This window comes from Stigmatopora argus, chromosome 9 (assembly GCF_051989625.1).
Source record: "Stigmatopora argus isolate UIUO_Sarg chromosome 9, RoL_Sarg_1.0, whole genome shotgun sequence".
Taxonomy (NCBI): Eukaryota; Metazoa; Chordata; class Actinopteri; order Syngnathiformes; family Syngnathidae; genus Stigmatopora; species Stigmatopora argus.
Window position 1 is genome coordinate 9,115,197 of NC_135395.1, and position 14,208 is coordinate 9,129,404.

The 14,208-nt window shown below is 38.3% G+C and overlaps 1 protein-coding gene and 1 long non-coding RNA gene across 6 annotated transcripts in view; both read right to left on the reverse strand.

The window, feature by feature from the left end:
* Positions 1-164: 164 nt before the first annotated feature.
* Positions 165-1,649, reverse strand: LOC144082555 (uncharacterized). The gene is made up of 3 exons (XR_013303277.1): positions 574-1,649; positions 421-494; positions 165-353 (listed from the first exon to the last, which is right to left on the reverse strand). It is a non-coding gene; the product is annotated as an uncharacterized LOC144082555 (long non-coding RNA).
* A 6,780-nt stretch (positions 1,650-8,429) lies between these two features.
* Positions 8,430-14,208, reverse strand: part of glra4a (glycine receptor, alpha 4a) — a 49,038-nt gene continuing 43,259 nt past the window's right edge. For 3 of the 5 annotated variants that reach the window (XM_077608616.1, XM_077608618.1, XM_077608615.1), the window contains 5 exons: positions 13,672-13,809; positions 13,391-13,605; positions 11,862-12,011; positions 10,473-10,583; positions 8,432-9,760 (listed from right to left, as the gene is read on the reverse strand). In XM_077608616.1, coding sequence (XP_077464742.1) covers positions 9,476-9,760; positions 10,473-10,583; positions 11,862-12,011; positions 13,391-13,605; positions 13,672-13,809 — 899 coding nt within the window. In that variant the 3' untranslated portion in view covers positions 8,432-9,475. Of the gene's footprint in view, positions 9,761-10,472; positions 10,584-11,861; positions 12,012-13,390; positions 13,606-13,671; positions 13,810-14,208 lie in introns of all 5 variants that reach the window. The other 2 variants (XM_077608619.1, XM_077608617.1) reach the window with 2 other exon arrangements.

Below are 14,208 nucleotides of genomic sequence, written 5' to 3' on the forward strand. Positions count from 1 at the left end.
CACCTGTAGACAAGACAATTTTTTTTAATTAAAAAAAAGGACTTAGAACATTTTCACCAAAACACTTAGTCAGGGAAAAAAAAAACTTAAGCAATTTAGAATTTTTAAACAATTAAAAGACTTAGAAAAATTTCAACATAATACTTAGGCAAAAAAAAGTTTTTTTAAATTATAAAACACCAAAAATTAAAGGAAAAAAAAAGACCATTAAGGGTCTTGGGTCTTTTTTCTCCAAGTGTTTTAACAAAGACAATTGACACTCAAATCTCTTTTATTAAAATGTCTGACTGAAAAAAAAAAGTATAATCCTCCTTACCTTGAGGATCTGGTCACCATGAGCCAGAGAACTCCACCTAAGAAGGGAAGTAAATTGCAACTTTAGTCAATAAAATAGATCTGAATATTCTACAATAAACAAACCTCTCAGAAGACTGCCAGCATTCTCTAAAGCATCCTCCTTGAGGATCTGGTCACCATGAGCCAGAGAACTCCACCTAAGAAGGGAAGTAAATTGCAACTTTAGTCAATAAAAAAGATCTGAATGAATACTTGAATATTCTACAATAAACATACCTCTCAGAAGACTGCCAGCATTCTCTAAAGTGCAGGGATGCCACATAATGCAAGAGAGACATCATCTTCAAGTGGGTAACCTGCGAGGAAGATCACCTGGACACGTGTGCAAAAAAAAAGCAAAAGTTAGTATATATCAACAGATAGGCTTACGTGTTTTTTGTTGTTGTTAAATCTAGTTTTACCTTGACGAGAAGACCAAAGATGATGCTAAACAGGGAAAACTTCATTTAACAAAGCTATTTGGGAGTTGCCAAACAACTAATACAGTTAGAGAAATCTTACAAGAAATGTGACAAACGATCAAGCTAAAGAATGTAAATAAGTGAGAGTCTGATGTGCTATTTTCCCTTTTCAAAACAAGGCGATTAAATATACAGACTTACGTTAACAGCTAGGAATAAGTAGGCTTAACCATTTTTTTTGAATAAATGATTTTAGTGTGAAAACAGAACAATTACAATTTGGAAACGGGTGTTTAGCACTCACAGTGAAAACTATTAGAACATATACAACAAACCGGGAACTAAGTCGTGCCTTTGAATGTCATTTTTGAGTGAGCCTTAACCAGCAAACTGATATATTTTGTTTGATTCAATTAATAGTCTTCCTACACGACTCGACAATGGAGAAAACGGACTAGATCTCTTAGTATTGCATCAAGACGACGCTTGACGTTGTCAGTAGGAAAGCGCTGTGGTGACGCTAATGCTAATGCTAAGATAGCTTGTCACATGCGGCACACAGCCGGTGGGTTAAATTGTCGACGGTGTGTTCAACCTGGCATTAAACGAACAGATTTGTTGGTGTTTTAGCTCAATTGATTCCTAAAAAATCTGCCGGTAGCGTGATAAAAATGCACTTACGCCAGTAAATTGCTCCACGCCTTACCTCATTGGAATGCTAGACGCCCGTCTGCATTGAAATGGCTGTTGGAGAAGACGAGGCATCGCGCATGTGCGACATTTACCCAGCGGCATTGACGATAGGCCACGCCCATATTGTCCTGCCATATTGAAAGTGGAAAAGATGGTGGCTTGCTTACCGTGTCTATGTTTTGAAGATGATGTTCCTCCCAACTCAATGTCTATGTTTTGAAGATGACGTAGTATGGTCGTTTTTTTGGTCTTGATCCCATAAAACAATATGTGTCTCATATCATTTTCTGTAAAGCCTTACTTTACGTGGTGTTTTTTTTAAAACAGCTATACTATGCCTGGTCATATTTTTTTATTTTTAAAAGCCTTACTATACATGGTAAACTAAATAAAAACCTCACTTTGCGTGGACATTTTTTTTTTAAAATAAAACATTACTATACATGGTCATTTTAATAAAAACCTTACTGTATGTGGTCTTTCTTTTAAATAAAGCCTTACTTTACTATACATGGTTATTTAAAAAAAAAGCCTTACCATACATGGTCATTTAAAAATAAAGCCTGACTATACATGGTCATTAAAAAAGCCTTACTATACATGGTAATTTAAAAAAAGCCTTACTATACATGGTCATTTAAAAAAAGCCTTACTATACATGGTCATTTAAAAATAAAGCCTGACTATACATGGTCATTAAAAAGCCTTACTATACATGGTCATTTTTTAAGGAAAAAGCCTTACTATATATGCTATGTCGTTTTTTAAAGAAATATAGCCTTACTATACTATGTCGTTTTTTTAAGAAAAAAAGCCTTACTATACTATGTCATTTTTTTCAGAAAAAAGCCTTACTATAATATGTCGTTTTTTAAGAAAAAAAAGCCTTACTATACTATGTTGTTGTTTTTAAGAAAAAAAGCCTTTCTATACATGGTCATTTAAAAAAAGGCTTACTATACATGGTCATATTTTAAGCAAAAGGTCTTACTATACATGGTCATTTTTTAACAAAAAAGTCTTACTATACATGTTTTTTTTAAATAATAAAATTCCTTACTATACAATATACATGGTCATTTTTTAACAAAAAGTCTTACTATACATGTTTTTTTAATAATAAAATTCATTATTATACAAGGTCTTTTTTAAATAATACAATTCCTTACTATACATTGTCTTTTTTTTTAAATAATAAAAGGCGTCGACGGGTTTGGCGATGAATCCATTTGATCAATGAACTTAAGCCCATGGCTCAGGATGCTTAAAACTTATTAAAAAAAGAACACCAAATGTGACATTTCAGCCAAATGTCGTCCAATCAAAGGCCTCCACCAGGGACGGGCTCGATGTAAACAATTTGTCATTTGCCATAGTTCATATGAGATCTAGTGAGTGAAGACATGCGGGCTCTAAATGTCACATTGCAATTTGATATATTGGCCTCCGCGTGATGCATGGCTGGAATTTCTCCCCGTGTGGTTGTGCGCTTGTAAAACAAACAAACAAAGCAAATGTTACGCTGTTTTTGAAGAACACAGCACTTTTTAAGCACTTCATTTTAAGCGGTGAAATATTGACACACAACGTTTGTCTTCAGGACCACGGACAGCGATCCATCGCCTTCCCTTTTCTTGAGCTCCAACCCATAATGGAAGAAAACGTCACGGCTGGCTTGCGTAGTCAAATTTGAGATCTATTTTCACAGACAAACCGTAGCTTCTTTGTCAGTGCACATTCATCTTTGCATTTTCAAATAAAAAAAAATCATAGAAAATTTCACAATTGGATGAAAAAAAAGAAGCAAAATAATATAAAATATAATCATAATAGCAAATAATATATCGTGTAAGCAACCAATGGAGCTTATATATGTTTTAAAAGGCTTAAACATACATGTGCATACACTTAGTCTTTTTTTTTCTCTGTTAAAAAATGTAGGATTTTATGACCAGTGTCACTATGGTAACAAGATCCCATGACAGCATTACCATGATCCTCTACAAATACACCCCACTGTTTACAGACCTGAGGGTCTTTGCTCATTACTACATGTTACACTTGAAGCCAGTGGCAAAGGATTAATTAGTTTGAACCCATTAAAAGAAAAGCATTCAATCCGGAATTTAGTGCAGACCTATTTCTTTTTCCAGCATCAAATATAAAAAATACTGGATGTCAAACCTTTGGTGCACAATTGCCACAAAGTTAATTTATTACTTATTGTCACATGGGAGCCAAGAACTAAGTTTTAATTCTAATCCTGACACATTATTGGGCGGTAAATCTGACAAATGTGTCCTTGTGGAATTTTAATTGCCAGAATTTTGACTTTTGTCTAAGACACTATCTTGAAATGTATGGTCATTTCAGTTTTTAATTAAACTATTTTTTGTGCAATGTACGAATGTCAAGTCTAAAACATTAGCATATACAACTCATTTATGAAAGAAAACTATCTACTATGGATCACTTAAAAAAATAAAGCCAGAAGTGGCTTTACCAAAAACGCACACACATACAAAACAGTAATTAAAATAATGCCTAAATAGAAAAAAAAAAATCATTTTCAGCCTGTTATTCCCAGAAGAGGCAAAAGTTGTCACATAAGAAAGCTAAACTAAAAACTGAAGTTACAAACTATCCTAAAAACTAAACTTAAACCCTAAAGAACCCAACCTAACAAAGGCAAATTCCCAGTTTTAAAGAGGTTGTACACACTTATGCATCAACATTACCTCATGTTTATCCCACAGTTTTTTTCAATTGATTTGTAGAACTTTTTGAGACACTCTGTTTTGGTCTTCTTGTTTTTTTTTCCAATCAATTCTCTCAGCATGGCATTTGAAGATTGAAGAGTAGACTTTTTATTCCGGCCTTGTTATTATTCCAAATATGCTAGCAGATGCCGTTCACTAAAACTCAACTCCGCGGTCAGAAACGAAGGCACTTCAGGGAAAACCGGCAAGTATCTTCAAAAAAATATTTTCATGACTGATCTATCTCTTCTTGAAAATCCCACAAATCGATTCGTAAATCTTCGGACTTTTCTGTGGATTTTTCCGTTGAAACTTTTGCAAACTCAGGTGGGAGAAGGCGAGAAATCCGAGGTTCGAAAAACATCAGCTCGGTAAACTCTGCAGGAGGTTGTTCTTGCAGTTTTTAGGAGGAATTAATCATTGTTCAACATCCGGAACGATGTGTACGTGCTGGCATGGTCTCCTGGGGGAAGCCTGCAATACCTTCTCGGCTCGTCTCCACCGGTTGAGTCGAAGCATCGAGGCGGGATGGCGGCTCTCGGGGGCATTAGGCTCACTACGACTCACATGTGTGATGGACAGCTGACAGGCGGGTGGAGAAAAAGCCTGTGTTTACCAAAATAGCAGCAGGAATGGATGCCGAGAACGATGTAGAGAAGGATAAGAAGGAAGCAGCAAACTGTATGCCATAGTAGAACTCATTATCGGGACTTCTGTTGCAGGCTGTTTAATTGTTTGAGTAGGCATAAAAAGGACGTTGTGTAATGGACGACGAAAACAGCATGTGGAGGTCGTTACCGAGATGAGACAGCATCACAGTATTTTTTCTAGGCTTCTGCTTCTAATTTGGACTCAACCGAACAGTTGGAAAGAGGACCAGACTTGACCCTAAACATGTGCCATCCTTCTAAATTAGCTTCGTATATAAACATTGAGATTGTTTACCACTTTTAAATCCAACTTGAATGGAGGAAAAGTGTACGTCTTAATTACTATTAGACTCAATAAAGTAATGTGAGCTTTGCCACCTTTTTGATTGGACAAGAAACAACTAGAAAGCTAAGACTGACTATCCTATTCTTAATGATCCCATTAACTTTGAATTGCTTTGTACTTTGTGCTTTTGCTTTGTTGTTCTGTCTAATCACCCTCATCTACTGTCACAATGAAATTTCCCAAAAATGGGATGAATAAAGTTATCCAATCCAATGAAGCAAGTGGCCTTTCATATTCATAAAGGGTCTGACATAGGGATTTGGAAGCTTCTAATTCCTTCTTAGTCTTGTAGTGTCTAGTCAAAAAGATTGACTGCAACCTTCCAAGCTGTGTTGGGCCTCTCTTACAAATATAAAAATAACATGCTGTAGCGCAGTAAGGGATTTGTGGAAGGAAATCTATGTATGGATGACTTTCTCAATCAGTTTACGCAAGGATGCGTTTTTCAGTGATGCTTGAAATGTGGAATTTCCTCTTGAAAGCTTCCAATTTTTCCTCTCTTCTCCACTTTGCTTTTTTGATATGCATGAAAATGTTACAATAAGGGTGTCCAAACTTTTGTGCTCCATGGGTCACTTTCCAAAAAATTCAAAGATGCAAGAACCGGAATCAATTAAAAGAAGAAAAGAGTTATTGGCTGCCGTCGAGGGTACAAAAAGTGCAATGAGGGCGCTTCGAACGATGGATGACTCAGATTTGTTTTTACGCGACTGAAACAAACTTTGCAGAACAAAGAGAAAATGTCCAGCAGCAGCAAAATAAGAAGAAAATCACAATTTATCATAAACACCCACACATAAAACTGCACTTAAAAACATGAGCTGCTGAGAATATATGTGCTGATGTGCATGCTGCAAGTGTAAGCGTTATTGATCGGCAGGTCTTAAAGGCAGATTTGGACTCTGCAAGTTGTGGGACATAGAGTGGGGGGGTTGGGTGCAATGTTCCCTCAAATTTTTTGTTTGTCTGGGCAGAAAGACAACCTCCCTGAGCACACTGAGTACCAGTGTGAGCAACATCATCATTGCTCGCTATGGGCACACACCAGTATCACACCTGCCATAAGCAGGTGTATGTCTACTACACATAAATGATTTAGTGATAATAAAATGTAATGATTAATATCTATGAATGGGCGGCCCGGCGGATGAGTGGTTCGCGCGTTGGCCTCACAGCTAAAAAATAAAATAAAAATAAATAAAAAATTGGGATTTTATTTTGTGCGCTCCATATGATTTGCTGTGCGCAGAAAAGACGAGAGTAGTGCGCAATTGCGCACGCGCGCAGCTTAGAGAGAACATTGGTTGGGTGGGTTTTTTATTGTCTTTTGATTAGCCCCTAGGGACAGGACAAGGACACAGTCTGCACACTTACACAAATCCAATCTGGTGACTCTGAAGTGAAGGTATGATTCCCTTTTAAATTTTGGCCCTTCCTTTTCTAAAATTGTAATTATAAACTTCCCTAAAATATACATTTTATAACCGTTCTATACACATATACATATTGAAATTGCAATGCCAATGCATTAAAGCACCTTACAGGCTATAAACATTCGACCCAAGTGATGCATGTTGACCATCTCCGATGTGAAAGACTTGTCATACTTGTCATTTTAATACTGGAATCCGTAGCAATACGTATTTAGAGTTCTCTACTTCCATTGGGAAATCATGGATAAGAACGTATCTATTTAAGTCATCACATTCCTAGGAGGTTGTGTGTCATTTAGCAAGTGGTCTCGCCTTATTGGAATCCATCAGTCATCAGGCGATACATAAGATCTGACAGGTTACGCTGATTTCCAGTAAAGGCGATGGGTCGGAAATCGAGGGGCCTGCGAAAGCGGTCATGGTTGGTGGATTTAAAAAAAAAAAGCCTCTTATGTTGTCACCAATGCACCCTTGTGGTCATCATGATTGAAAGTCAACCATCTTTTGACCTTGTCGAATGGTAGGTACAGCTCCAGCCGCATGCTCAATCCTTAGCCAATTTAAAGATAGTATGAAAATAATAATCACAATACTGCATTGGAATGCACAATTAAATGAAACAAGATGACTTTATTGGCAGTATTTTCGATGCTGGTGGCGATTAAGTCACCAGTTTCAATCGGGCATTATCTTTTAATTTAGACTCTTTAGGCTTCATTAAAGATAAGAGGATCAATAGTGTTTTCCTTTGCTGGGTGTTGATTACAAGCCCCCAGGCAGCGGTCTATCAGGCAGCTCTTCAAGGGTCTTCTGAGGTACATGGGGACATGTGCCTGACTTTTCCAAGTTGCTACTTAAAGTCCAACTGTTTTGGGTTTTTACACACTAAGTCACATGTGTCAAAGTGGCGGCCCGGGGGCCAAATCTGGCCCGCCGCATAATTTTGTGTGGCCCGGGAAAGTAAATCATGAGTGCCGATTTTCTGTTTTAGGATCAAATTAAAATGAAGAATATAGATGTATATTAAATTTCCAGATTTTCCCCCTTTTAAATCAATAATTGTAATTTTTTTCTGTGTTTTTAGTTCAAACATAATTTTGTAAAGTCTAAAAATATATATAAAAAGCTAAACTAAACATTGCTTTAGATCTATAAAAAACTTAATAGTCAGGGGTTTTAATCCAGTTCTTTTAATCCATTTATTAAAAATAAAATCTAAATATTTTATCTAAAATGGTCCGGCCCACGTGAAATCAAGTTGACGTTAAAGCGGCCCGCGAACCAACCCGAGTCTGACACCCTTGCACTAAGTGATAGGACCTTCTCAAAGACAATTAAAACATAAATGATTACACTGATCCAGATCAATTGATATTGAACAATAAAAATAATTCATGTGACGGTTCGCCTTTGCATAGTTGAAACTAACGGCGTAATTGAAGGTAAGGATTCCGACAGAAGGCGTTTGACCTGATTGAAAAAAAAAGCAGTTGAGACCTGCAATGAGTTAGGTTAGGACGTTAAAACTGGGTCGGAGGAGGAGGTAAGTCTCAAAGAACATGATTCCGGGGAGATTTTGCCAGGTATATTTACCAATATTCAGTGAAATGCTTTGATCAAAACAACATCATACATACCGACTGGTCCAATTTCTTCTATGTGCTCAATTCACTCAGCTCTTTAAAATACAAAGTGGTCCAAATGGTTTGATGAAGAGACCACCTCATCTTTACGGTCCTCATTGTTTTTTTTGGGGGGGGGGGCTGGAGCTGGCAAACAAAACAATAATAATTACATAATCAGAAAAAGAAGAATCAATCCTTGTTCAATTGTTAGTGCTTTTTTTTGCATTTATTTGCACTAGCAAGAAAGCAAACTGTGAAGAGACAGTTTGTCCTTAATCCTAATTTCGGACCTTAGAACATAAATGACAGTGAACCCCTTCTGTTGGAATAAGGAATGAGCCCTCCCAAAATGAGCAATCGCCTGCAAGTAGTTTTTTTATAATTGCCCATAAATGCCACCAGATGGCTACAAATTCCTTGGTATTAAGATGCTATGTGACGGCAAACTATTTCAGTCCAAATAAAGCCCTTCAATGCATATTATTCTGTACCAATATTCCACAAAAACGTACCGTGTTTTTAATTCTCTTTGGCCGAAGCACAAAAAACCCAAAAAAGGAATACATGAGTTTAAAAAAAAACCCCACAAATTTAAAAAAAATGCTCAACCATGTTTTTAACCATTATAGTGTAGTTAAAATTTTACCAAATATGTTTCAGATATGAACCATTTAATCAAAATTAATCAAATCAGCCATTTTTCTTGTCTGATAAAAACAACTAAATTTTAAAATAAAAGTAAAACCTATTTGTGCTTTGTGCGGTTTTGCCAACGGATTTTTTTGCTAGTATGATACAATGTGTACACTGTCATATATAATCTCATTACAAGTAGCTAAAGTCAACACTTACTGAATATTTGTAAATATCAAAGAACTTTTCTAATTGTAGAAAAAAGCCACCATTGAACCATTAGAATTTTGGAACACATTCATCGACGCAAAGTGTTGAAATTCAAGTCTCATCAGTCCTCGTTTCGTGACATAAACCGTCAAGGATCCATTTTTGCAATCCAACTGGAAGCAATAGCTGCATCCTGAATCTACTCTGATAAACTTTTGATTTTTTTTCTGGGCTTCGAACGCTCTCGAGAACCGAGTGATGCTCCCGATCTCAGCGAGTTTTTATTCCCAATTCCAAGGGGAACCATCTTCTCGCTACACTGGAGGCAAATCCTGGCAAAATCCCTAGAATGCTGGACTCCCTGCCCTTCACAAATTGGCATGGATGTCCTCGTGTCGCAGGACTTTGTAGGTGACCCAGTAAAAGATGTTGAAGATGAGAAAGCTCAGCGGAAAGACCGCTCTGGAGATAGTGTCGATTCGCTTGGCCCGGTCCACGAAACGCTTGTGGAAGAACTCGCCGTCGTGGACCGTCACGGGAGGCCTGTAGACCGTGGGGGCCTCCACGGCCGTTGCGTCTTTGGATTGAAGGCCGTGGCCCAATCCATACCCCCGGAAATAAAATCCGCGGTTTTCCCGCAACATATCTTCGTCCTACGGAGTCGAGAAGAAAGTTTACAAAAAAGAAATTAGACAAAATTGCTTTTGTCAGCCATAAATGTGAATTTGTCTAGTCATCATAATCTCATTTTTTTTTTGTGGGGCGGGGAAGTAATTGTGACCGGACGTTTGGTCGTACTCGGACGTTTGGTCGCCGGACGTTTTGTTGCCGGATGTTTGGTCGCCCGGAGGTTTGGTCGCCCGGACATTTGGTCGCCAGACATTTGGTCACCCGTGTGAATATAATTTTGAGACCTGGTTTCAACATTAGATATTTAGATATTAAACTCTCTCTCTCATGAATATAATTTTGAGAGCTGGTTTCAACAGTAAACTCTCTGTCATGTTGTCAAACGTCCGGCGACCAAACGTCCGGCGACCAAATGTCCGGCGACCAAACGTCCGAGTACCAAAGTAATAGACACATGATTCCTTTGGCAGTCAAGGCTGTGTTGATACTGTTAAATGCTATTAAACAATGAGTAAAAAGGTGTACATATCGTTGGAGAGAGGGCAATCTTTACAAACAGGCAACACACCCATATCATATGGGAAAAGCACACATTTATCGGGTTAGCAAAATAAGCATTAGGCTGAGAAAAGTCGGATTAAGAGAAAATTGCGGGCTTGCCACACTGTTTCTCCTCACAAAGTCAATTAGTCTGTTAGTGAGGGCTGAAAGGTCCACACGGGGTTCACGCTTTACCCGGATACAGGCGTTGCAGTGATCAGTCACATTCCTGCAGGTGGTATCATTAGCGGGAGTGACGTTCACGTTCTGCAATGACTCGCCGTTCTCGTTCGGACAGGCGAGATCCTCCAAGACACACAGTTGGAATTATTATTTGGAATATTCTCATGTTTCTTTTTAAGAGGAATAAATTAGAATGTCAAAGTAAGACCGCACTGGGGAAATCTGGTAAATGAGTAGGTCAGTTAAATTGCACTAGAAGTTTCCCTCTTAAATTCAGACATGACGCAAATAAAATTTGCAAGGAATGTCACCTTATCATCAAAGGAATGGAAAAACCATTACAATTACAGTGTCACCTGCGAGACCTGCAGAGGGACATTTTGGTATACTTTAACAAGATTTATTACTCTGTGCAGCGCACACTGCTTTGGAGGAGAAAATAAATAAGTTGATTATACGCACCTCACGTGCACGGCTTCAAAGTTCAGCATTATAGAGATCAGTTTGTATTAATAGTCACTCGAGTTTGGATTGTGTTTGCCAGCAAAGTAAAAAAAAAAGTGATCAAAACTCGCAGTCGGAAATAAATGAGGTTTTCTTTTGAGGCTGAAACAGTTTGAATGATTTTCTTTTCTTGTTTGTGTTTTTTTAACATACAGAAGAAACCTTTCTAACTCAAAACAGTACTGAATAAGGTTGCACGGAATGTCTAAAGTCGTCCGTATGTTTCATCACTACCGTAAATATTCCTATCTAGAGAGGCCTTCATTTTGTAGTTACGAGCGCAAAACACGTACATAGAAGCATATTGATGTGCATGTTTCAGGGGGCCTTGGTTGAAAAAAAAACTCATTTATTAAGGGAAACCTGCTGACTGCTTCTCTATCATAAATCGAGTCCACGTTGTGCTTTTGTGTTGTTTCTAGCCATTATGAAAAGTGACCCTAAACCATATAAAGCTTGCTGGACAATTCCCACTTTTCGCTGTTATTAGTGTTGACTTCAGATATTTTTTTCCGAGCAGGCAGTGCAGAAGCACTAGGATGCATTAAGCTCAATTTCTTGTTTTATAGTGAATTTTGTGGTATCGATTCAAGGGTCATCTGGGTTAGCTGCTGCTCCTTATAAAATGAAAAGGAAGGAAAAAGCCCTTTACATGTCACTAGTCACCATGGCAACAAAGCACTCTAAAAGAGCAAATCCTCTTCACGCGTTATGACGGCCCATTGAAGGTAATTAATGTTGTCACTTTCTGTATATATATATCCCACTGTCCAACCGCTCGCTGTTCACTGCCACAGTCAGCATAAGTTATGGAGCGTGTACTTTTTCAAGCAGTCTGAGGTTTGCATTGTTTTCCCCCCTACGGAAGTTTTAAAAGGGCGCTTCATTTACACTCACAATTCTTTGCTGCCGTTGCTTTTTCCTCAGCCTGATGAACTCTTTGTGCTGCCTGGAGACAAAGTTGACCGCCGCATACTCCAGCAGTGCAGCGAACACAAACAGAAGGCACACCGCCATCCAGATGTCAATGGCCTTTACGTAGGACACCTGCAGAACACATACATAGGCAGAAGGGTGTAAGGCCACGAGCCTTCCAAATAGGTAATCAGTGTGTTTTTCCGAGATTCTGTGCGACTCGACACACTTCTCCATCTTGGCCTAGAATGGTAATGAGTCAGTGGGATTCTAGGGTAGTCGACATATAGCCGTGAGGTCGCGGTTGAATCTCGAGGAGAACCCCCAGACGAGTTGCTCACGACTGGAAGTGTCACAGCTTATCAACAACGGCCACCGAGCACGCGAGTGAATAGATTTCATCGGATGGGGCCGCCCTTTGCTGACTGTTACAGACACAAAATGGCATACAGTCACTGTCTTGCGCAGTTGGTTAAGAGAGTTGAAAACACAATTTGATGCCTGTGTGGAGTATGCAAGTTCTAAAAAACACAAATTAAAGGAAACTCTAAATTGCGTATGGCTGCAAATGCGATGCTATCAAAACACTATCCAAAGAATTTACAACATTTATTCTACCATCGGAATTCTCTTTCAAACACAGATCCTTGCAATATTACCAGTTCAGCGTCCATCTCTGCTCCTACATCAATTCAACATTTCCTGTTCTGCTGTCGTCATCACATTTACATGTTACTGGTACTGTTATGATGACCTGACAAGAAAAAAAATGCTGTGTATCATGCAGGATGATATTTGACTTCAAAGAGGCTAAAAAGGATAAAAGAAACCTCCATTCAAGCATCAATGTTTCAAGGAGTCCATAAATACATATCCACATCTTTATTATGCCCACATTTTTATTCATGGCATTATTCAAATGTTTTTGTTTCAAAAGCGCATTCAAAAAAAACACTTTGCTTCACTGCATAATTAAGCTTCAGGCCAAATAACCTATAAATCTTTTTGAAAATCTAGCTGTAAACTGCTTTTCATCCTCATCCTGGAGTTGTTTTTTGGTGTACAACAAATAAAAAAAAGATGTGAGAATAAAAGCGCCAGGGCAGACTTCCAGCAGCGATTAATTGAAATGGATGTAGTCATTGCATATTGAACGAAACAGGTGTCTCCGTCGTGTTTGTGGTCACTAACCCTGATTACAGCCAATGGCGTGGAAGTAATGTTTTTCCCTGCCATCTGTGAGGATGTTAGACACTAGTTGCAATTTCGGTACTGTGAAGCTGGTGGCAATTAGTATTGATTTTTATTTCCTGATCCATAAACAACACCAAATGTGCGTAAATAAAATAATGGATTATCCATTCAATTCAGACACCTCATAACATAAACTGCATTATCTCAAATAATAATTTGGAGAAATATACCTCAACAGTTGAGAGTTCAGACAAAAGTATTGGAAAAAAATATAAGATAGTGGTGGTTTGGTATTTGGTAATTTTTTGTTGATGTACCTTTGGTAAGGAGGCCCGTGAGCCAGAGCTCTGAGTGGTCATGGTCAGCACGGTGGTAATACCCAGGCCAACCCTGGCAGGCGCTGCATCCATGTTGATCCAGAAGGACACCCACGAGAGGATAACGATGAGCAGCGAAGGGATGTACATCTGGATCAAATAGTAGCCCATCTGACGCTCCAGGTGGAACTTTACCTCGATACAGGTGAATTTACCTGGATTGTATCAAGGCGCTATCAGATTCCGCTCGTGACGCTTGAATTCATCAAAGAAATCCTTACCTGTGTTGTAATACTTAGTGCAGTATCCCAAATCCATCTCATCTTTGAGCACAAACTGGGGCAGGGTGAGGTCATCGGCTACTTGGACGGGATTCTCCGAGAGCCACTCAAAGATCAGGTCGTTCATGGTGTAGCCAACTTTGGGAAGAGAAGGCGGAAGACAATGATTCTCAGGAACAGATACGTAATAGCAACTGATGGATGGCACGAGCCAAGATGCCACACACTAAGTCAAGAGTGTCAGACTCGGGTTGGTTCGCGGGCCGCATTAATGTTAACTTGATTTCATGTGGGCCGGACCATTTTAGATATAATATTTAGATTTTTTTTAAATAAATGGATTAAAAGAACTGGATTAAAAGCCCTGAATATTCCGTTATTTATAGATCTAAAACAATGTTTATTTGAGCTTTTTTTTCTTAGTAACGGAAAATCATTTATTTAATCAATTCTTTTTCATTTCAAAAGGAAACCATTTTAAAGTGGAAAACAGAAAATATTTGTATATATTTTTAGATTTTACAAAAATATTTTTGA